Source organism: Macaca thibetana, chromosome 10 (assembly GCF_024542745.1).
Source record: "Macaca thibetana thibetana isolate TM-01 chromosome 10, ASM2454274v1, whole genome shotgun sequence".
NCBI classification, from domain to species: Eukaryota; Metazoa; Chordata; class Mammalia; order Primates; family Cercopithecidae; genus Macaca; species Macaca thibetana.
In genome coordinates, this window is record NC_065587.1 from 6,036,965 (window position 1) to 6,058,997 (window position 22,033).

The 22,033-nt window shown below is 48.7% G+C and overlaps 2 protein-coding genes across 4 annotated transcripts in view; one reads left to right on the forward strand and one right to left on the reverse strand.

The window, feature by feature from the left end:
• The window catches only part of ARHGAP8 (Rho GTPase activating protein 8), a 95,826-nt gene that overhangs the window by 67,620 nt on the left and 6,173 nt on the right, over positions 1 to 22,033 (reverse strand). For all 3 annotated transcript variants that reach the window (XM_050805919.1, XM_050805918.1, XM_050805920.1), the window contains exon 2: positions 3,001 to 3,147. In XM_050805919.1, coding sequence (XP_050661876.1) covers positions 3,001 to 3,079 — 79 coding nt within the window. In that variant the 5' untranslated portion in view covers positions 3,080 to 3,147. The remainder of the gene's footprint in view (positions 1 to 3,000; positions 3,148 to 22,033) is intronic.
• The window catches only part of SULT4A1 (sulfotransferase family 4A member 1), a 996,812-nt gene that overhangs the window by 55,738 nt on the left and 919,041 nt on the right, over positions 1 to 22,033 (forward strand). The window lies entirely within an intron of this gene.

Here is a 22,033-nt window from a genome sequence, read left to right on the forward strand (position 1 = left end):
TCCTCCTGTTCCAATTAGTTTTCTTTACGCTGGGAGAAGGATGAATAATCTGGAAGGTTCCCAGCTCCCGGGGTACCCACCAGGAGAGCAGGTGGAGGGAGGCACGTTGAAGAAGAAGGCCACGTTCTGGCTGTAGTGGCTCAAGCCTGTAATCCTAGCACTTTGGGAGGCCGATGCGGGTGGACTGCCTGAGCTCAGGAGTTCGAGACGAGGCAACACAGTGAAACCTCATCTCTACTAAAATACAACAAAATTAGCTGGGCATGGCGGCATGTACCTGTAATCCCAGCTACTCAGGAGGCTGAGGCAGGAGAATGGCTTCAACCCAGGAGGCAGAGGTTGCAGTGAGCCAAGATCACGCCACTGCATTCCAGCCTGGGAGACAGAGTGAGACTCTGTCTCCAAAAAAAAGAAGAAGAAGAAGGCCAAGTTACTTCCCAGGGCTCCTCCTCTTTTTTTTTTTTTTTTCAGACAGAGTTTTGCTCTTGTTATCCAGGCTGGAGTGCAATGGTGCGATCTCGGCTCACTGCAACCCCCATCTCGTGATTCTCCTGTTTCAGTCTCCCAAGTAGCTGAGATTACAGGTGTATGCCTCCATGCCCAGCTAATTTTTGTATTTTTAGTAAAGATGAGGCTTCACCATGTTGGCCAGGCTGGTCTTGAACTCCTGACCTCAGGGGATCCACCCACCTTGGGCTTCCAAAGTGCTGGAATTACAGGCATGAGCCATGGCCTGTAGGTGGCCTGGCCGTCTCTTCTCTTAAACTCTTCCTTGAAACCCCTGGAAACGTCATCCCATGTAGCAACCCCCACCACCCCCAGTTTTTGGTTTCAGCTAGGCCACCAGCTGGACATTTTTAAAAACATCTCTCAGATCCATGCCCTCCTCTGCATCCCATTGCCACGACATTAACTCAAACCTCTATGCTTGCTCTTACTGGCCTCCCTGACTCCAATAGCTGCCGTCATCATTCTCCACCCCCAAAGAGACTTCTAAATTATACATCTGATTACATCCGTCCTGTTTAATGTGCCCTAGAGCCACCATGACCAAGTGCAAACTCCTCTGCTGACCCTCCCAGGCTTTGACAATGTGATTTCTGCTATGTGGCCATCTTGCAATTAAAGCTTTTAAAAAATGCTTAGTGATAAGCTGTCTATAACAGATGCACTTTCTGTGCAGACTGAGACAGATTGAACAGTAAAAGGATGGAAGAGGCACACGTTACCAACACCAGTGATGAGAAAGCTGGTATAGCTGTCGTGGCTATGTTAGTATCAGAAAAATCAGACTTTAACACAAACAGTATCACCAGACATAAAGAAGGCCATTTAATAATGGTAAAAACCGCCGGGCGCGGTGGCTCAAGCCTGTAATCCCAGCACTTTGGGAGGCCGAGACGGGCGGATCACAAGGTCAGGAGATCGAGACCATCCTGGCTAACATGGTGAAACCCCGTCTCTACTAAAAAAAATACAAAAAAAAAAAAACTAGCCAGGCGAGGTGGCGGGCGCCTGTAGTCCCAGCTACTCCGGAGGCTGAGGCAGGAGAATGGCGTGAACCCAGGAGGCGGAGCTTGCAGTGAGCTGAGATCCGGCCACTGCACTCCAGCCTGGGCGACAGAGCAAGACTCCGTCTCAAAAAAAAAAAAAAAAAAAATAATAATAATGGTAAAAACCATACCTATAATCCTAGCACTTTGGGAGGCCAAGACAGGCCGATTACTTCAGTCCAGGAGTTCAAAACCGGCCTGGGCAACATGACAAAATCCTGTCTCTACAAAAAACAAGAAAATTAGCCAGGCATGGTGGCTTGTGCCTGTAGTCCCAGCTACTCGGGAAGCTGACGTGGGAGGACTGCCTGAGCCCAGGGAGATAGAGGCTGTATTGAGCCAAGATAGTGCCACTGCACAGCCTGGGCAACAAAGGGAGACCTTGTCTCATAAAAAGGTCAATACATCAAGAAGACATAACAATCCTAAGTATATATGCTCCTAGTAACAAAGCATCGGCCAGGCGTGTGGCTCACATCTGTAATCCCAGCACTCTGGGAGGCCAAGGTAGGGGGAATCACCTGAGGTCAGGAGTTTGAGATCAGCCTGACCAACATGGCAAAAGCCCGTCTCTACTAAAAATACAAAAATTAGCTGAGCGTGGTGGTGGGTGCTTGTAATCCCAGCTACTCGGGAGGCTGAGGCAGGAGAATCTCTTGAACCAGAGTGGCAGAGGTTGCAGTGAGCTGGGATCGCACCACTGTACTCCAGCCTGGGCAACAGAGCAAAACCCTGTCTCAAAAAAACAAAACAAAACAAAGCAATGCAAGATGTTTTCCTCCAACCAACTGCTGGGCATGGAGTAGTTTGTTGTCTACATTTTTGCAGATGTTTGTTGCTTTGGATGAGACATAACAGTGCCCTTGATTAATGAAACAATTCATTAAATTTCAGCCTCTGCTCTTTAAACACTAGCAGGACACTGCCCGTTGGCTTCTCAGAGCACCTGGGCAATGCTTTGACAAGTGTACAATTTATTTCTCAAAACACATTAGCAGGCCCTCCTTTTCCAATTAGTTTTACTTTTTTTTTTTTTCGAGACAGGGTCTCACTCTGCCACCCAGGCTGGAGTGCAGTGGTGTGATCTTGGCTCACTGCAACCTCCACCTCCCGGGCTGAAGCAATCTTCCCACCTCAGCCCCACAAGTAGCTGGGAATACAGGCATGCAACACCATGCCCGGCTGATTGTTTTGTTTTTTTTTAAGAGATGGGGTCTCACTACGTTGACCAGGCTGGTCTCAAATTCCTGGGCTGAAGCAATCTGCTCACCTTGGCCTCCCAAAGTGCTAGGATTAAAGGTATGAGCCACTGCACCTGGCTCCAGTTAGTTTTCAATCTTGCCCAGCTGCAGTGAGGCAGCCCCTGCCAAGCCCACTTTGTCCCAAAGTTGCTGAGAGGAAGGCCGCCCTGCCCACGGCCCTGTGGACCGCCCAGCTGGGGCCCTACCTGCCACCTGCAGAATGCCATGTCTGGCCACGTCGTAGAACGGGTGACTCGTGCTCAGCGCGGGGTCCTGGCCAGCCATGGGCACCACCGAGGGCCTCCTCCTCACTGCACCCAGCACAGCAGCCGCCGCCTCGTCTCTCTGCAGCTCTGCGGCAGACAATGAAGATGAAAGGAAGTCAGTGCGTTCTCCAGTAAGGAGGGGAGTGAGGGAGCCTCCTGATGCCTTTCATAAGACAGTTACCCACCTCTGCTGCACACACACTATGCACGCTACCTCAGCTGAGCACCCAGTATGCGCCCTACCTCAGCTGAGCACCCACTATGTGCCCTACCTCAGCCATGTACTCACTAAGCATTCTCTCTCAGCCGTGCACCCACTGTATACCCTACCTCAGTTGTGTACCCACTATGTGCCCATCTAGTGTCCAGCACCATGGAGGGAGAAAAATAAGATTTAAGGGGCAGATACTGTCCACATTGACAGGGGTGCAACTAAGGCTCAGAGAGGGAGGTGCGAAGGCTGAGTATAATCGCAGGGGGTGCTTACAAGAATGAGGCATGAAGGGCTGAGTCAAGGAAGCAGTCATGACCGTAGGTGGAGGCAGAGAGAATGATGGGGAGAGGCTCTGCGGGGCTGGGCTGGAGGCGGGAGAGCCCAGGAAAGTGGGCGGGCAGCAAAGGGCAGGAAACAAAGCCTCCCTGGAGCCTCCAGAAGCACGCCCGGCCGCCAACGCGTTGACCTCAGCCCAGGAGACACCTTTCAGACAGGCGGGGAAGCTAAGGTCTCTGCCATTTGTGCCGCTGACGGGGTGGGGACTTGCTGCGACAGCCACTGGAAGCTTGCACAGCCCTGGCCCCAGGGATGCCCATTCTAGTGGGGAAGGGTGGAGCAGAGGCATGAGCAGGGGAAGGAAAGAGACCTAGGGGAGGTGAGTGCAGGAGGCGGGCCTCCAGGGACCTTCACCCCAAGTGTGACAGAGCTACTGGGCGTCCTGAGTCGTGGGTGGTCTGCCCTGCCTGACGGGGCTTCTGGGATCCCTCTGGCTGCAGGGAACGGGGAGCAGGAGGCTGGTGGGGGCCGAGCTCTTCAATGACAAGCCCTGGGTGGGGGTCCTGGCTGGTGCTGGTCCTGAGTGGCAGTGAAATGAACAGCCCGCCTGCCTGTGTGTGGACAGCTCAGGGATGGACCGGTGAAGGGGTTGGGAGGGGCACTCAGGGAGTGGCAAAGCCCTGCAGGCAGGGGAGGGCCTCCAAGGTCAGCGTGGCTGGGGTAGAGCCAGGTCAGACCATGGAACCTTGAACCTAGAGAGGACTTGTGCTTCATGCAGGGTCAGGAGTTCAATACCAGCCTGGCCAACGTGGTGAAACCTCCTGGGCCCTGAGAAGATTAAGCAGAAAGATGGAGTGGGGCAGCCTGGCCCAGAGGGAGGGAGGGGAACATGTGTATCAGGCTGGAGCTGGGCTGGCCCAGGACCACTGCAGGCACCTGTCTGGAAACTCCCGTGGCCCTACCTATCAGCCACGTGGACACCCCCCATCACTACACGGTGGACACCTCCTGATGTTTCAGTGCTAAAGTGTGCAGTGGGAAACAGTGTGGCAGTTCCCCAGAAAGCCAAATCTAGGACCCAGCAGTTCCACTCCCAGGGAGAAGCCCAGGAAAGCTGGAGACAGGGACTGAGCAAATACAAGCACACACATGCTCAGAGCAGCACCGCTCACAACAGCCAAAGGGTGGCAACGGCCCAAATGTCCACCAGTGGATGGATGCATGAGCCACGTGCGGTCCAGCCATATGGTGGAATATCACTCAGCCGTAACAGGATGAAGTTCTGGCCTATGACCCAACACGGAGGAATCTGAAACCGCTCTGTTCAGTGAAAGAAGGCAGGCACTAAAAAGCACACACAGTAGGATTCCATTTACATGAAGTGTCCCAAATAGGCAAATGAATGGAGACAGACAGCAGATGGGTGGATGCCAGGAATCGTGGGAGGGAGGGCAGAGGAGTGTCTGCTTAATGGGAGTTTCCCACTGGGGTGCTGAAAATGTTCTGGAACTAACTAGCAGCGGTGGGTACACAGCACTGTGAGTGGACTCAACACCCCTGAATTGTGTGCTTTAAAGTGGTTCTTTTTTATTTTTAGTTACTTTTTCTCTTTTGAGATAGTGTCTCGCTCTGTCCCCCAGGCTGGAGTACAGTGGCATGATCTCGGCTCACTGCAACCTCTGCCTCTTGGGTTCAAGCCATTCTCCTGTCTCAGCCTCCCAAGTAGCTGGGACTACAAGCATACAGGTGCATGCCACCACACCCAGCTAATTTTTTTGTATTTTTAGTAGAGATGGGCTTCACTACGTTGGCCAGGCTGGTCTCGAACTCCTGACCTCAAGTGAACTGCCCGCCTCGGCCTCCCAAAGTGCTAGGATTATAGGTGTGAGTCACCACACCTGGCCCTAAAGTGGTTAATTTAATGTTACGTGAATTTCACTGCAATTAAAAAACAAAGGGCCACCCGTGGTGGTGCATGTCTGTAATCCCAGCTACTCAGGAGGCTGAGGTGGGAGGATCAACTGAGCCCAGGAGGTCAGGGCTGCAGTGAGCCAATTTCACGTTACTGCACTCCAGCCTGGGCAACACAGCAAGATCCTGTCTCTAAAAATAAAATTTAAATAAATAAAATAGGCCAGGTGTGGTGGCTCACGCCTGTAATCCCAGCACTTTGGAAGGCTGAGGCGGGCAGATCACCTGAGGTCAGGAGTTCAAGACCAGCCTGGCTAACATGGGGAATCCCTGTTTCTACTAAAAATACAAAAAATTAGCTGGGTATGGTGGCAGGCACCTGTAATCTCAGCTACTCAGGAGGCTGAGACAGGAGAATCGCTTGAACCTGGGAGGCAGAGGTTGCAGTGATCTGAGATCGCACCATTGCACTTCGGCTTGGGCAACAAGAGTGAAACTGCATCTCAAAAATAAATAGACTGGGCACGGTGGCTCATGCCTGTAATCCCAGCATTTTGGGAGGCTGAGGCAGGAAGATTGCTTGAGTCCAGGAGTTTTGAGACCAGCCTGGGCAACGTGGTGAAACACTGTATCTACAAAAAAAAAATACAAAAATTAGCCGGGTGTGGTGGCATGCACCTGTAATCCCAGCTACTTGGGAGGCTGAGGTGGGAGGATTACCTGAGCCCAGGAAATGGAGGCTGCAGTGATCACGCCACTGCGCTCCAGCCTGGGTGACAGACTGAAACTGTCTCAAAAATAAAAAAACCAAAACCACAAAAGACATGTGCTCTGAGCAGCACTATTAAAAGCTCCATGGCCAGGTGCAGTGGCTCACACCTGTAATCCCAGCACTTTGGGAGGCAGAGGCCGGTGGATCACAAGGCCAGGAGTTCGAGACCAGCTTGGCCAACATGGTGAAACCCCATCTCTACTAAAAATACAAAAATTAGCCAGGCATGGTGGCTCATGGCTCACACCTGTAATCCTAGCTACTCAGGAGACTGAGGCAGAAGAATTGCTTGAACCCGGTAGGCAGAGGTTGCAGTGAGCCGAGATCACCCCACTGCACTCCAGCCTGGGTGACAGAGCAAGAATCCATCTCAAAAAAAAAAAAAAAAATACCCAAACTGGAAACCGCCCACATAAATCTCCACAGCAGACAAAGGAGATGTAAATGGCGGACGTCCTACAGCGGGATGTTATGTGCCATGTGAACAGGCCACTACAGACACGCATACCGACGTGAGTGGTCTTGCAATATGTTGAACAAAAAGTCAGACACCGATCAGGTGCGGTGGCTCATGCCTGTCATTCCAGCACTTTGGGAAGCTGAGGCAGGTGAATCACCTGAGGTCAGGAGTTCGAGACTAGCCTGACCAACATGGAAACTTCATCTCTAATAAAAATACAAAACTAGCCAGGCGTGGATGGCAGGCACCTGTAATCCCAGCTACTAGGGAGGCTAAGGCAGGAGAATCGCTTGAACCCGAGAGGCGGAGGTTGCAGTGAGCCGAGATCACGCCACTGCACTCCAGCCTGGGCAACAGAGTGACTCTGTCATAAAGGAAAAAAAAAAAAAAAGTCAGAGACCAAAAAGTCACTGTGCAATTCCACTTTCTGCCTTTCATTACATATCTATTCCAATATTCCTGATCTATTTGTGGTGTGTTTTGCAGACCGTCTTTTGAACTAATGGTAGCCGCTGCCTGGTTCACTCATTATGGGTGAATGAAAATCATTAACATGTTGGTTTTATTATCTGTGTGAGAGTTCTGATTTTCCATTTCCTGAAAGTTACCTTTTAACATGGGGTTAGAGAGAGAGGAGGGCTGACCATTAGAATTGAGGGCAGAAATCAGTCAAGGTGAGGCCATTATTTCTGCTGCTTCGCCATCATCCCCAGGGCACAGAAAATTTATTTTAGCCTGACCATGTGAAGAAGTTACAGAAGGAAGAATGGCCATAATCAAAAAATCATAAAATAGGCCGGGCGCGGTGGCTCAAGCCTGTAATCCCAGCACTTTGGGAGGCCGAGACGGGCGGATCACGAGGTCAGGAGATCGAGACCATCCTGGCTAACACAATGAAACCCCGTCTCCACTAAAAATACAAAAAAATTAGCCGGGCGTGGTGGCGGCGCCTGTAGTCCCAGCTACTCGGGAGGCTGAGGCAGGAGAATGGCAGGAACCCGGGAGGCGGAGCTTGCAGTGAGCCGAGATCGCGCCACTGCACTCCAGCCTAGGCGACAGAGCGAGACTCCGCCTCAAAAAAAAAAAAAATCATAAAATAAGGTGTTGGCATGGCTGTGGTGAACAGGAAACACTTCTACACTGCTGGTGGGAGTGTAAACTAACACAACCACTATGGAAAACAGTGTGGAGATTCCCTAAAGAACTAAAAGTAGAACTACCATTTGATCCAGCAATCCCACTACTGAGTATCTACCCAGAGGAAAATATGTCATTATACAAAAAAGATCCTTGCACACGCATGTTTATAGCGGCACAATTCGCAAACGCAAAAATGAGGAACCAGCCCAAATGCCCATCAATCAACGAGAGGATAAAGAAATTGTGACATATACATACGATGGAATACTACTCAGCCATAAAAAGGAATGAATGAATGGCGTTCATAGCAACTTGGATGAGACTGGAGACTATTATTCTAAGTGAAGTAACTCAGGAATGGAAAACCAAACATCGTTATGTTCTCATAAGTGGGAGCTAAGTTATGAGGATGCAAAGGCATAAGAAAAACACAGTGGACTTTGGGGAGTTGGGGGAAAGGGTAGGAAGCGGGTGAGGGGTAAAAGACTACACACTGGGTGCAGTGTATACTGCTCAACTGATGGATGCACCCAAATCTCACAAATCAGTACCAAAGAACTTACTCATGTAGCCACACCACCTGTTCCCAATAACCTATGGAAATAAAAATAAATAAATAAATACATATATACATAAAATAGGCCACGTGCAGCGGCTCACGCCTGTAATCCCAACACTTTGGGAGGCTGAGGCAGGTGGATCACCTGAGGTCAGGACTTTGAGACCAGCCTGGCCAACATGGTGAAACCCTGTCTCCACTAAAAATACAAAAATTAGCTGGGTGTGGTGGCAGGCACCTGTAATCCCAGCTACTCCAGAGGGTCAGGCAGGAGAATCGCTTGAACCTGGGAGGCGGAGGTTGCAGTAAGATTGCGCCATTACACTCCAGCCTGGGTGACAAGAGCAAAACTCCGTCTCAAAATTAATAACTAAATAAAACAAAACAATCACCATTGGGTGTAGGCCGGGCGCGGTGTCTCAAGCCTGTAACCCCAGCACTTTGGGAGGCTGAGACGGGCGGATCACGAGGTCAGGAGATCGAGACCATCCTGGCTAACACGGTGAAACCCCGTCTCTACTAAAAAAAAAAAAAAAAAAAAAACTAGCCGGGCGAGGTGGCGGGCGCCTGTAGTCCCAGCTACTCCGGAGGCTGAGGCAGGAGAATGGCGTAAACCCGGGAGGCGGAGCTTGCAGTGAGCTGAGATCCGGCCACTGCACTCCAGCCCGGGCTACAGAGCAAGACTCAGTCTCAAAAAAAAAAAAAAAAAAAAAAAAGAATTCAGAAGGGGGGAAAAAAAGAAGCTGCAGAAGGAACGCACACGGGGTGTCTGATAGCAGCTGTTAAATGGGTAACGAGCGGTAGGGAGGAGACTTTGGGCCCAACAGTGGCCCTGCTCAGGGGTGAAAGTCTTTGAATTTCTGCCAAGAGAAAAGTGTTTAAAGCAGCCTTTTAAGGACATGAACCAAGGCCGGGCACGGTGGCTCAAGCCTGTAATCCCAGCACTTTGGGAGGCCGAGATGGGCGGATCATGAGGTCAGGAGATCGAGACCATCCTGGCTAACACGGTGAAACCCTGTCTCTACTAAAAATACAAAAAACTAGCCAGGCGACGTGGCGGGCGCCTGTAGTCCCAGCTATTTGGGAGGCTGAGGCAGGAGAATGGCGTAAACCTGGGAGGCAGAGCTTGTAGTGAGCTGAGATCTGGCCACTGCACTCCAGCCTGGGTGACAGAGCAAGACTCTGTCTCAAAAAAAAAAAAAAAAAAAAAGGACATGAACCTACCTGGCTGGTGGGAAAAGGGCTACTACATTCTGATCATGAGATTTTATGGTTGGGAATGATTTGCCAGGACCTTCTCCAAGCAGAAGAACTCAGGGATTTCATTAAAAAACTGTTGGGAGAAACGTTTAAAACTGAGATGAACGTTTAAGCATCACACGGGGAGTCAGCCGCCAGGGTCTGAGCCCAGCCCCAGTCCCTAGCGTGAGACAGGCATGTACCATGACAGAGGCTGCTCCAACTGTGCCCAGCGGGAGGCGGTAGAGGATGCCTGTTGAACAGCAGAGTGTCACGGGAGTGGAATAATTCAGACTTGAGGGACACGAGCTAGGGAGACACAGCAGGTTCTTGAGCAGAGGAGTGCCTGAGAACCGCAGAGGCTTCTAGAACCTACAATAGCTCAGGAGCCTGAGGGCAAAAAGCCCGTCCCAGAAATAGCACGAGCAGCACTGCAGGAGGAGCAGGTGCACGGGACATGTCCTGAGCTGCATGGACGGCGAGGGTGATGGACAGACGGGGCAGGGCACAGCAGGCCTTGAGGCAGGGGGAATACAGGGAGAGGCTCCCAGCGGGAGGAGGGGTGAGTTACAAGCAACAGCAAACACCTCTTCCACGAACCCCTACCCCCACCACTGTAGGTGGTGGGGTACACCTACAGTGCGCAGCGACATTAATTCTGCTCTGACACCGCCCGCTGAAGCAAGTCCTTCAGTTAATCACCAAGTCCTCCCGGAGTGCCCGGTGCTGAGAACCAGCAAGTGAAGCCTCAGTAACTCAGAATAAAGGGCGACATGGGGAGGACCCATTTAATGAAAATTCTGAACTACAGGAGCCTATTAAGGAGACAAGGTTTTATGACTCTCAAACAAGGCAGGTGGCACTTCAGGAGATGCTGCTTACCACAGGCCTCACCACAGTGGAGAGACAGGAATAATTTTAACAAGTACAAGGATGCCTGCATTTTTGTTTTTTGTTTTTTTTGAGACGGAGTTTTACTCTTTTTGTCCAGGCTGGAGTACAATGGCGTGACCTTGGCTCACTGCAACCTCTGCCTCCCAGGTTCAAGGGATCCTCCTGCCTCTGCCTCCTGGGTAGTTGGGATTACAGGCACCTGCCACCATGCTTGGCTAATTTTTTGTATTTTCACTAGAGACTGGGTTTCACCATTTTGGTCAGGTTGGTCTCGAACTCCTGACCTCAGGTGATCCACCCGCCTTGGCCTCCGAAAGTGCTGAGATTACAGGTGTGAGCCACTGCGCCTGGCCGGATGCCTACATATTAATGAGGGTTACAGAAGCCTCTGGAAGCAGCTTGTACTTGTGACATCTTCCGGGGATGGGAAATGCCTTGAAATTTCAGACTACAACTTGGTAGCTGACACCTGAAATCTGGACGTGACCCACTCGTTTCTAACTTACTCACCTGGGAGCGGAGGACTCACTCCATGAGCGGCCAGAACCAGGAAGGCTACTGGTTTCTGAATGAGGCAAAGCTCGAGTTGAAACATCAAGCAAATTTGGAAATGTGGGTCAATCTAGGTGACTGAAGGAGTCCAAGGAAGCTAATTTTTCCAAAATGCTAAGTAGCTACATAATATAGATAAACTGATTAAAAATGAGATGTGATTTGTGCTAACAAATAGAATTCAGGTACTAAAAATTTCCCTTAAAGAGTTATGGGCCGGGCACGGTGGCTCACGCCTGTAATCCCAGCACTTTGGGAGGCTGAGGCGGGCGGATCATGAGGTCAGGAGATCGAGACCATCCTGGTTAACACGGTGAAACCCCATCTCTACTAAAAATATAAAAACTTAGCTAGGCTAAGTAGCTACATAATATAGATAAACTCATTAAAAATGAGATGTGATTTGTGCTAAAAAATAGAATTCAGGTACTAAAAATTTTCCTTTAAGAGTTATGGTCCAGGCACGGTGGCTCACACCTGTAATCCAAGCACTTTGGGAGGCCGATGTGGGTGGATCACCTGAGGTCAGGAGTTTGAGACCATCCTGACCAACATGATGAAACCCCATCTCTACTAATAATACAAAAAAATTAGCCGGGCATGGTGGCACATGCCTGTAATCTCAGCTACTTGGGAGGATGAGGCAGGAGAATCGCTTAAACCCGGGAGGCGGAGGTTGTGGTCACACCATCGCACTCCAGCCTACGCGACAAGAGCGAAACTCTGTCTCAAAAAAAAAAAAAGAAAGAGTTATGTCCCCTCAGGGTTGTGATAGCCCTACTGGAGGTGTACACAGGTTAGGGAAAGGCTGCCTGCAGATGGCCAAGCTGTGGGCAGTGGCCCAGCTACCACCCAGAAGGCCATGAGGGGAAAAGCAGCCAAGTCCACTAGAGGCTGATATCCAGGCAGCCGGACACTCACCACCTCTGCTGACCCATGGGCCCAGGCCAATCATATGGGACATAAAACGCTGGTGCTGAGTAAGAAAAATTCACAGCACTCCTTCTCCCTTCAGTTCATGTGTTGTGCCGCCCAGGAAACCTCTGCCTCTTGGAATTTCTATTAAAAAATATTCCCCAAGGCTGCACACTGTGGCTCGGGCCTATAATCCCAGCACTTTGGGAAGCCGAGGCAGGTGAATCAACTGAAGTCAGGAGTTCGAAACCAGCCTGGCCAAAATGGCAAAATCCTGTCTCTACTAAAAATACAAAAAATTAGCCAGGTGTGGTGGCGAGTGCCTGTAGTCCCAGCTACTCGGGAGGCTGAGGTAGGAGAATTGCTTGAACCCAGGAAGCAGAGGTTGCAGTGAGCCACGATTGCTCCACTGCTTCCAGCCCGGGCAACAGAGCGAGACTCCATCTGCCCCTCAACTCCCCAAAAAGAGGCTGGGCACGGTGGCTCACACCTGTAATTCCAACACTTTGGGAGGCCGAGGTGGATGGAGCACCCGAGGTCAGGAGTTCAAGACCAGCCTGGCCAACATGGTAAAACCCTGTCTCTATTAAAAACACAAAAATTAGCCAGGAGTGGTGGCACATGCCTGTAATCCCAGATACTTGGGAGGCTGAGGCAGGAGAATCACTTGAATCCGGGAGGCAGAGGTTGCAGTGAGCTGAGACCATGCCATTGCACTCCAGCCTGGGCAACAAGAGCGAACTCCATCTCAAAAATAAATAAATAAATAAATAATAAAGGCTGGGCATGTTGGCTCACGCCTGTAATCCCAGCACTTTGGGAGGCCGAGACGGGCGGATCACGAGGTCAGGAGATCAAGACCATCCTGGCTAACATGGTGAAATCCCGTCTCTACTAAAACATAGAAAAAAACTAGCCAGGCGAGGTGGCGGGTGCTTGTAGTCCCAGCTACTCAGGAGGCTGAGGCAGGAGAATCGTTTGAACCTGGGAGGTGGAGCTTGCAGTGAGCCGAGATCACACCACTGCACTCCAGCCTAGGCGACAGAGCAAGACTCCGTCTCAAAAAAAATAAATAAAAAATAAATAAAAATAAAAATAAAATAAAAAATAAAATAAAATCCCTCAAAGAAATACCAATAAAGAAGAAAACAGTCAAATGTCATACAGTCCCTGCGACCGTAAAGACACTACATTATAAAGCCATTTTTTGGTTGATGTTGTTGGTTGGATAAATTCTATTCAAACTACAACGTCTATCACTGCAGCTGTGTCAGCCTCGGCCCAGACATCAGCAGTGACAGGACATTCACCACCTTCTCAGGAAGTTTACTTCGTCTTGGCTCGGGAATGACTGCTAAAACGTTCTTCCTCTCGCCAAGACTAAAATCCATCTCTATTAACACTGTCCATCCTTAACTCTAACCCCGTGGCTGTTGAAAACCAGCCTGGTGTGGAAGGAAAGGCATAAGACTTGGAGTTAGAAAGGCATGAATTTAAGTCCCTAGAGCAGAATGAGTGAGCATCCTGTAGCCAGACTACCTGAAGAGCCTCTGGCACCTGTCTCAACCCTGTATCTCCATTTCTTACCTTGTAAAATATAGACAACAACAGCACCTTCCTCATAGAGAGCACAGAAGGACTTAGTGAGATAATGCAGTCAATTGCCCAGCATGCTACCTGGCATGTGATTGGTATGCAGTAGATGTTCACAGCCATCATCATTACATTGTAAAGGGTGTGTTCATAATTCTACATTTTGCTGGGCATGGTGGGTCATGCCTGCAATCCCAGCACTTTGGGAGGCTGACGAGGGTGGATCATTTGAGGCCAGGAGTTCAAGACCAGGCTGGGCAACATGACAAAACCCCATCTCTACTAAAAATACAAAAATTAGCTGGGTGTGGTGATATGCACCTTTAGTCCCAGCTATTTGGGAGATTGAGGCAGGACAATCACTTGAGTCTGGGAGACGGAAGCTGCAGTGAGCCAAGATCGTGCCATTGCACCCCAGCCTGGGCAACAGGAATGAAACCCTGTCTCAAGGAAAAAGAAAGAAAAAAGAAAAATTCTACATTTCACATGGTTTTACAAATGCCATACTATCCTAGTGTCATAAAACACCTGTCCTGTGAAGTATGTTAATATTCTGCTGACACATAGTATAATTAGTAAAACCCAAGCTGGCCAGGCGCGGTGGCTCACGCCTGTAATCCCAGCACTTTGGGAGGCCGAGACGGGCGGATCACGAGGTCAGGAGATCGAGACCATCCTGGCTAACACGGTGAAACCCCGTCTCTACTAAAAAATACAAAAAACTAGCCGGGCGAGGTGGCGGGCGCCTATCGTCCCAGCTACTCGGGAGGCTGAGGCAGGAGAATGGAGTGAACCCGGGAGGCGGAGCTTGCAGTGAGCTGAGATCCGGCCACTGCACTCCAGCCTGGGTGACAGAGCAAGACTCCGTCTCAAAAAAAAAAAAAAAAACAAGCTATTTGGGGTCTTTGGGGAAACATGTTATTACTATAAAAATGCATGCATGTTTCTATTCACCAATCAGAACATGGTAAAGTTTGCAAAGTAAATGTCTTAAAGTGCAAAAGTGAAGCTAAATCTACATCTTGAGACAGGAGACATCACTACAGATACTACAGACATTAAAAGGATAATGAGGGAATATTACAAATGCCCTTATGCTAATACATTCAACAATCTAGATAAACTTGACACAATTCCTGAAAGACACAAGCTACCAAAGCTCACTCAAGAAGAAACTGATAACCTGAATAACCCACTATCTAGTATATAACTCAAATTTGTTAAGAAAAGCTTCCTGGCCAGGCTTGGTGACTCACATCTATAATTCCAGCACTTTGGGAGGCCAAGGCAGGAGGGTCACTTAAGCCCAGAGGTTTAAGACCAGTCTGGGCAACAGATGAGATCTCTTATCTACAAAAAAATAAAGATTAACTGTGCATGGTAGTGCACACCTGTAGTCCCAGCTACTTGGGAGGCTGAAGTAGGAGGACCGCTTGAACCCAGGAGGTCATGGCCGCAATAAGACACGATTGCACCACGGCACAATCACGGGAGACAGGAAGAGACCCCGTCTCAGAAAAAAGAGAGAAAACAAATGCAAGGAAAACTCTGGTGCTACATGTGAATTCTACCACATGTACATTAGAAATAATACCAGTTCTCCACTAACTCTGCCGGAAAACAGAAGATAAGGAAATACTTCCTAACTTATTTTATGAGGCCAGCGTTACCCTTATGCCCAAACCAAAGACAATACAAGAAAGCTTCACTCCCTTAGGAACATAGATAGACACAATCTTAACAAAATATTAACCAATCAAACCCAGCAATATATAAAAAGTACAACCTATCATGAACAAGAAGGGTTTGTTTCAGCTTTGCAAAGTTGTTTTAATATTCAAAAATCAGCCAGCATTTTGGGAAGCCGAGGTGGGTGGATCATTTGAGGTCAGGAGTTCGAGACCAGCCTGGCCAACACGGCAAAACCCTGTCTCTACTTAAAAAAAAAAAAAACAAAAAAAACAAAGGTCAATCAGTGTAGTTTGCAGTGAGCCAAGATTGTTGCCTGGGCAACAGAGACTCTGTCTCGGGAAAAAAAAAAAAGTAAAACAGTAGTAAAACAAACATAAAAACATAGTAAAACAGAAAAGGAAAAAAATGAGGATCTCAGTAGATGAGATCACAACATTCGAGACTCACTCATAATAAAACTTAGCAAAATAAGAACAGAAGAAAACTTCCTAAACCAGGTAGAGAGCAACTACAAAAAATCTACAGCTAACATCACATAGAACAGTGAAAGACTGAAAGCGCTCAGAACAATGAACAGTGACAGCCCTTCTCAGCACCTCTATTCAACAGTATATACTGGAGGTCCCACCCACTGGAATAAGACAAGGAAGAAAAAGGCATAAAGATTGGAAAGGAAAAGCAGTAAAAATTTACTTGCAGGACGGGCGCGGTGGCTCACGCCTGTAATCCCAGCACTTTGGGAGGCTGTGGTGGGCAGATCATCTGAGGTCAGGAGTTCAAGACCAGCCTGACCAAAATGGTGAAACCCCATATCTCTACTAAAAATATAAAAATTAGCCAGGTGTGGTGGCAGGTGCCTGTAATCCCACCTCCTCAGGAGTCTGAGGCAGGAGAATCGCTTGAACCCGGAAGGTGGAGGCTGCAGTGAGCCAAGATCACGCCACTGCACTGCAGCCTGGGGGACAAGAGCAAGACTTTGTCTCAAAGAGAAAAAAAAAAAAAAAAAAGGCCAGGCGGGGTGTCTCATGCCTGTAATCCCAGCACTTTGGGAGGCCGGGGCAGACGGATCACCTGAGGTCAGGAGTTCAAGACCAGCCTGATCAACATGGTGAAACCCCATCTCTACTAAAAATACAAAAATTAGCCAGGCATGGTGGCGTGCGCCTGTAGTCCCAGCTATCTGGGGGGCTGAGGCAGGAGAATCGCTTGAACCAGGAGGTGGAGGTTGCAGTGAGCCAAGATCATGACATTGCACTCCAGCCTGGCTGATAGAGCAAGAATCTGTCTCAAAAAAAAAAAAAAAAAAAAAATTCCTTGCAAACTACATGATCATCTAAATACAAACCCTAAGGAATTTACAAAGGAACTACTAGAACCAATAAACAAAATTAGCAAAGTTTTGAAAAAACTTAATATACAAAAATCAATTCTATTTCCATATGCCAGCAAAGAACGAACTGAAAATTAAAACTTAAAAAACCATCAACAACAGTGAAACTGCCTTTGCCGAAATTATAACAGTGAAAAAATTATGACAGTGAAAGAGATTTGATCTGACCAACTCCATCTTGCCTTTAACCTCCAAACTGCCTTTGGTAGTTCCTGGCCATGGGCCAAGCTAACTTTGGAAGAAGTTTAGTTTATAGTTTAAATGATAATATCCCTTCCCAAAACTAAATCATCTTTATAAAACTAATAAAAGGCTACAAGGTGAGGATTAATGAGAGGGGTCTGAATTCTGCAAAGACCTAGGCGTAGTGACCAGCCATTGTTCCGGAGGTCACAAGATTTGTATCTTCCCCAGTTACTCCCACAGATAACATCACTACTGTAGAACCCAAGATTAGGCTGGACATAGTGGCTCAGGCCTGCAATCCCAGCACTTTGGGAGGCCAAAGCGGGTGGATCACCTGAGGTCAGGAGTTTAAGACCAGCCTGGACATCATGGTAAAACCCGGTTTCTACTAAAAATACAAAAATTAGCCAGGCATGGTGGCAGGCATCTGTAATCCTAGCTACTCAGGAGGCTGAAGCAGGAGGATTGCTTGAACCCAGGAGGTAGAAGGTGCAATGAGCCGAGATGGCATCGCTGCACTCTAGCCTGGGCGATAGAGTGAGGCACTGTCTCAAAAAGAAAAAAAAAGAATCAAAGATTGGCCTTTGGCAATTCCTGGCAGATGACTCCACCTACACCCAAGACTCATGACTCTAGTCCTGTAGTCCCCATCCAGAAGTGGACTCAGTAGACAAGGAGAATTTTATTTTTTATCTTTTGAGATGGAGTCTCGCTCTGTTGCCAAGGCAGGAATGGGTGGCACGATCTCGGCTCACTGTATCCTCCACCTCCCGGGTTCAAGAAATTCTCCTGCCTCAGCCTCCCGAGTAACTGGGACAACAGGTACATGCCACTATGCCTGGCTAATTTTTGTGTTTTTAGTAGAGACGGGGTTTCACCATGTTGGCCAGGATGGTCTTGAACTTTTGACCTCGTGATCTACCCGCCTCGGCCTCCCAAAGTTCTGGGATTACAGGCGTGAGCCACGGCGCCTGGCCAAGGATCATTTTCTACAGCCCTGCGATTGCATCCTCAACCAATCAACAGCACCCATTCCCTAGCCCTCTGCCTGCCAAAATATCCTTGAAAAAGCCTAGCCTCTGAATTTTCAAGGAGACTGATTTGAGTAATAACTCCCGTTCTCCTGTGTGGGTTGGCCTTGAATCAATGAAACTGTTTCTTTACTGCAATCCTGCGGTCTCAGTGAATTGGTTTTTCTGTGTAGCGGGCAGGAAGAACCCAGACAATTACAATAACATCAATAATTACAAAATACTCAGAGAGAGAACAAAAGAGGTGCCTAACCTTTACACAGAAAACTACAAAACATTGTTGAAAAAAAGTAAAGGGACCTAAGGATACAGGGAAATACATCACACTCCTGGATTAAAAGACACAATATTGTTATGACATTAATTCTTCTCAAATCCATCTAGAGATTCAAACACAATCCCAACCAAAACCCCAGCAGGCTTTTCCACAGAAATTAATGAACTGTTTCCAAAATGTATTTGAAACTAAAAAGGGCCCAGAATGGCAAAAGCAATTTCAAAAAAGAAGAAAGTTGGAAGAAGTTCTGATCTTGAGACCTATTATAAAGCTACACTAATCAGGACAGTGTGGGGTTGGCAGAAAGAGACACACAGGTCAGGGGAACAGGACAGAAAGTCTCCAATAGACCACATATATGTTCAGCTGATTTTCAGGAAGTGTTTCAGGCCAAGATGGCGGGTGGATGATGCAGCCGCAGGTGAAAGATGATGGAGAACAGGACGACGCTCACCAAAACCCAGGGCTGCTCAAAGGGAAAAACATGGCCCGGTGCAGTGGCTTAGGCCAGGCGTGGTGGCTCATGCCTGTAATCCCAGCACTTTGGGAGGCCGAGGCAGACGGATCACCTGAGGTCAGGATTTCACGACCAGCCTGGCCAACATGGTGAAACCACATCTCTACTAAAAATACAAAAATTAGCCAGGCATGGTGGTGCACTAATCCCAGCTACTCGGGAGGCTGAGGCAGGAGAATCACTTGCACCCAGGAGAAGCAGGTTGCGGTGAGCCGAGATCATGCCATTGCACACCAACCTGGGCAACAGAGACTCTGTCTCAAAAAAAAAAAAAAGAGAAAAACACTCCTCCATGACAGGGACTCTGGCAGCCACCACCTCGTGTCTCAGCCTCCTGGGTAGCTGTGATTACGGGTATGCACCACTACGCCTGGTTGATTTTTGTATTTTTAGTAGAGATGGGGTTTCACCACGTTGGCCAGGTTGGTCTTGAACTCCTGGCCTTAAGCAATCCACCCGCCTCAGCCTCCCAAAATGTTGGAATTACAGGCGTGAGCCACCGCACCTGGCCTGAAGATTATCTGTGGCTGTAAGTTTGCTCTGAGCACCTAGCTCATTGAATGAGCTGGCACTGAATAAAGGAAAGTCATTTTTCTCCCCACCTTCCCAACCAGCATGAAAACAGGCCCTTAGCCTTGTTGTTCACAATTTTGACCCAAGTTTTGTTATGTAGGCGTGACTGGATACATCACTGGCCATTGGTGATCCACTCACACTCCAGTCTCTCTCCCTCCCCACAGGTTGTGAGGGACTGATAGCTCCAACCTTCAAACACATGACTGGTTCCTCTGGGACAGCCCCCATCCTGCAGCTATCTACAGTACAAACCCAAGTATGGTCAAGAGAGCTTGTAATCGCTGGGCACAGTGGCTCATTCCTGTAATCCCAGCACTTTGGGAGGCTAAGGCAGGTGGATCACCTGAGGTCAGGAGTTTGAGACCAACCTGGCCAACATGGTGAGACCCCCATCTCTAACAAAAATACAAAAATTAGCCAGGCGGGGTGGTGGGCACCTGTAATCCCAGCTACTCAGGAGGCTGAGGCAGACGAATTGCTTGAACCCGGGAGGTGGAGGCTGCAGTGAGCCGAGATCGTGCCACTGCACTGCAGCTTGGGTGACAGAGTGAGACTCCATCTCAAAAAAAAAAAAAAGAACTCATAGTGAAAAACAAAAGATGCTCTTCCAAGGGTTTTAGGAGCTCTGCCAGGAACCAGGGACAAAGACCTAATGAAGATTTTTTTGTTTTAGAGATGGGGTCTCATGCTGTTGCCCAGGTTGGAGTGCAGTGGTATGATCATAGTTCATTATAGCCTTGAACTCCCAGGCTCAAGCGATCCTCCCGCCTCAGCCTCCGAGTAGCTGAGACTACAGGTGCACAGCACTGTACCTGGCTTTGTCCCCTATTTTGTGGAGAGTGGGTCTCACCATATTGCCCAAACTGGTCTCAAACTCCTGGCCTCAAGTGATCCTCCCACCTCAGCCTTCCAGGTCACTGGGATCACAGGCATGAACCACTGTGCTCAGCTAAGATTCATCACACCACAGCCCCCACCTGCAGGTCTGCTCCTATCTGTCCTTCTGACCTCTGTTAAGTCAATTCTCTGATATGGTTTGGCTGTGTCCCCACCCAAATCTCATCTTGAATTGCAGCTCCCATAATTCCCACGTGTTATGGGAGGGACCTGGTGGGAGGTAACTGAATTATGAGGGCGGGTTCCCCCACACTGTTCTCATAGTAGTGAATAAGTATCACGAGACCTGATGATTTTATAAGGGGAACCCCCTTTTGCTTGGTTCTCATTCTCTCTGCCAGCTGCCATGTAAGACGCCCTTTGTTCTTCCTTCACTTCCACCAGGATTGTGAAGCCTCCCCAGCCACACTGAACTGTAAGTGAATTAAACCTCTTTCCTTTATCAATTACCCAGTCTCCGGTATGTCTATCAGCAGCGTAAAAATTAACTAATATATTCTCTCTTTTCAAACAGGAGCATGGCAGGCCCCTCTCCATATACTCTTAGCTCCCTGTATCCATTACTCATAGCTCTCAACCAGGTGCAAGTTTACAGATGTCCCTTGGGGAATTCATTCCAGGACTCCTGGCAAATACCAAAATCCGCAGATGCTCAAGCCCCTGCTGTAATATGGTGTAGTATTTGCATATAATGTATGCACATCCTCCTGTATGCTGTGAATCACCTCTAGATTACCTGTAATACTTAACACAATGTAAATGCCCGTAAATAGTTCTTACATTGTGTTGTTTAGGGAATAAGGAGAAAAGTCTGTATAAATTCAGTACAGACACAACCATTTATTTTCTTTTCCCAATACATTAAATCCGTGGTTGGTTGAATCCACAGATGAGGAAACCATAATACGGAGTCCATGGAATCAGAGTCCACGGTTACAGAGGCCACCGATATGGAAGGCTGACCGCACTTATTTCCGTAATCCGTTTGCTAATGTTAACACGGGCCTCTCTTTGCAGATCAAAGTTTCATGAGGACCAAGCCCATGCCTGGACTTGCTCAAACAGTAAACATGGTACCTAGTACAGGGCCTGGCACATGCAGGTCCTTCGTAATCATCAAAATGAAGTGAAAATAAACCAGACGTTACAAGTGGGCCCTTTCTCCTGCCCAGTGGGCTTCAGAGCAGCAGCTCCATCCCCTAAAGCCTGCCTCACCCTGCATGTGAGTCTGCACACACCTCAACTCCCTCCCGACCCTCCCTGCCAAGCCCTTTCTCTTGGAGCCTCCCCCAGGGTGGGGGACAAGGGCACATAGGAACCATCAGCATCTGTGGGGCTGGGCTGGCTGCAGCCCTTCATTAGAGACGTGGACCCGAACAGGCGTGCTGGCAGAGTGGATGTTATGCAAAGGAGATGTCAAATCACCCAACTGTTCTATTTATAATTCACAGCAAAATGGTTTGTTGCTGTAAAAATATATTTGCACATGACATAAATAGACCCTCACAGCAATTATCTTAATGCTGTAGCTACAAATTAACACCTACTTACCTCAGGCAAATTAGCACCAAATTTAATTTGAGCGGCACGTCCAATGTGCAGGGCATACAGAGGAAGAGCTCACTGTGGTATGTGCACAATGCAGGTTCTCGTTTTGGAACTGGGGGTTCTGATCAAGGGCTCTTGGGAGGAGGCGGCGATGGGTCTGACGCCACCCAGGCCTAAGCTTCCAAGACCCAGAGACAAAGAAGCTTACACAGAGTCATACCTGAGGCAGACACTGGCCAGTGACTCCTGGGAAAGTCCAGGGATGATGGGGACAGGAGCTCTTGCTCATGGCTGAATGGGGGTCACTACTGAGCTGGGATTCCAGGGTCCCCCA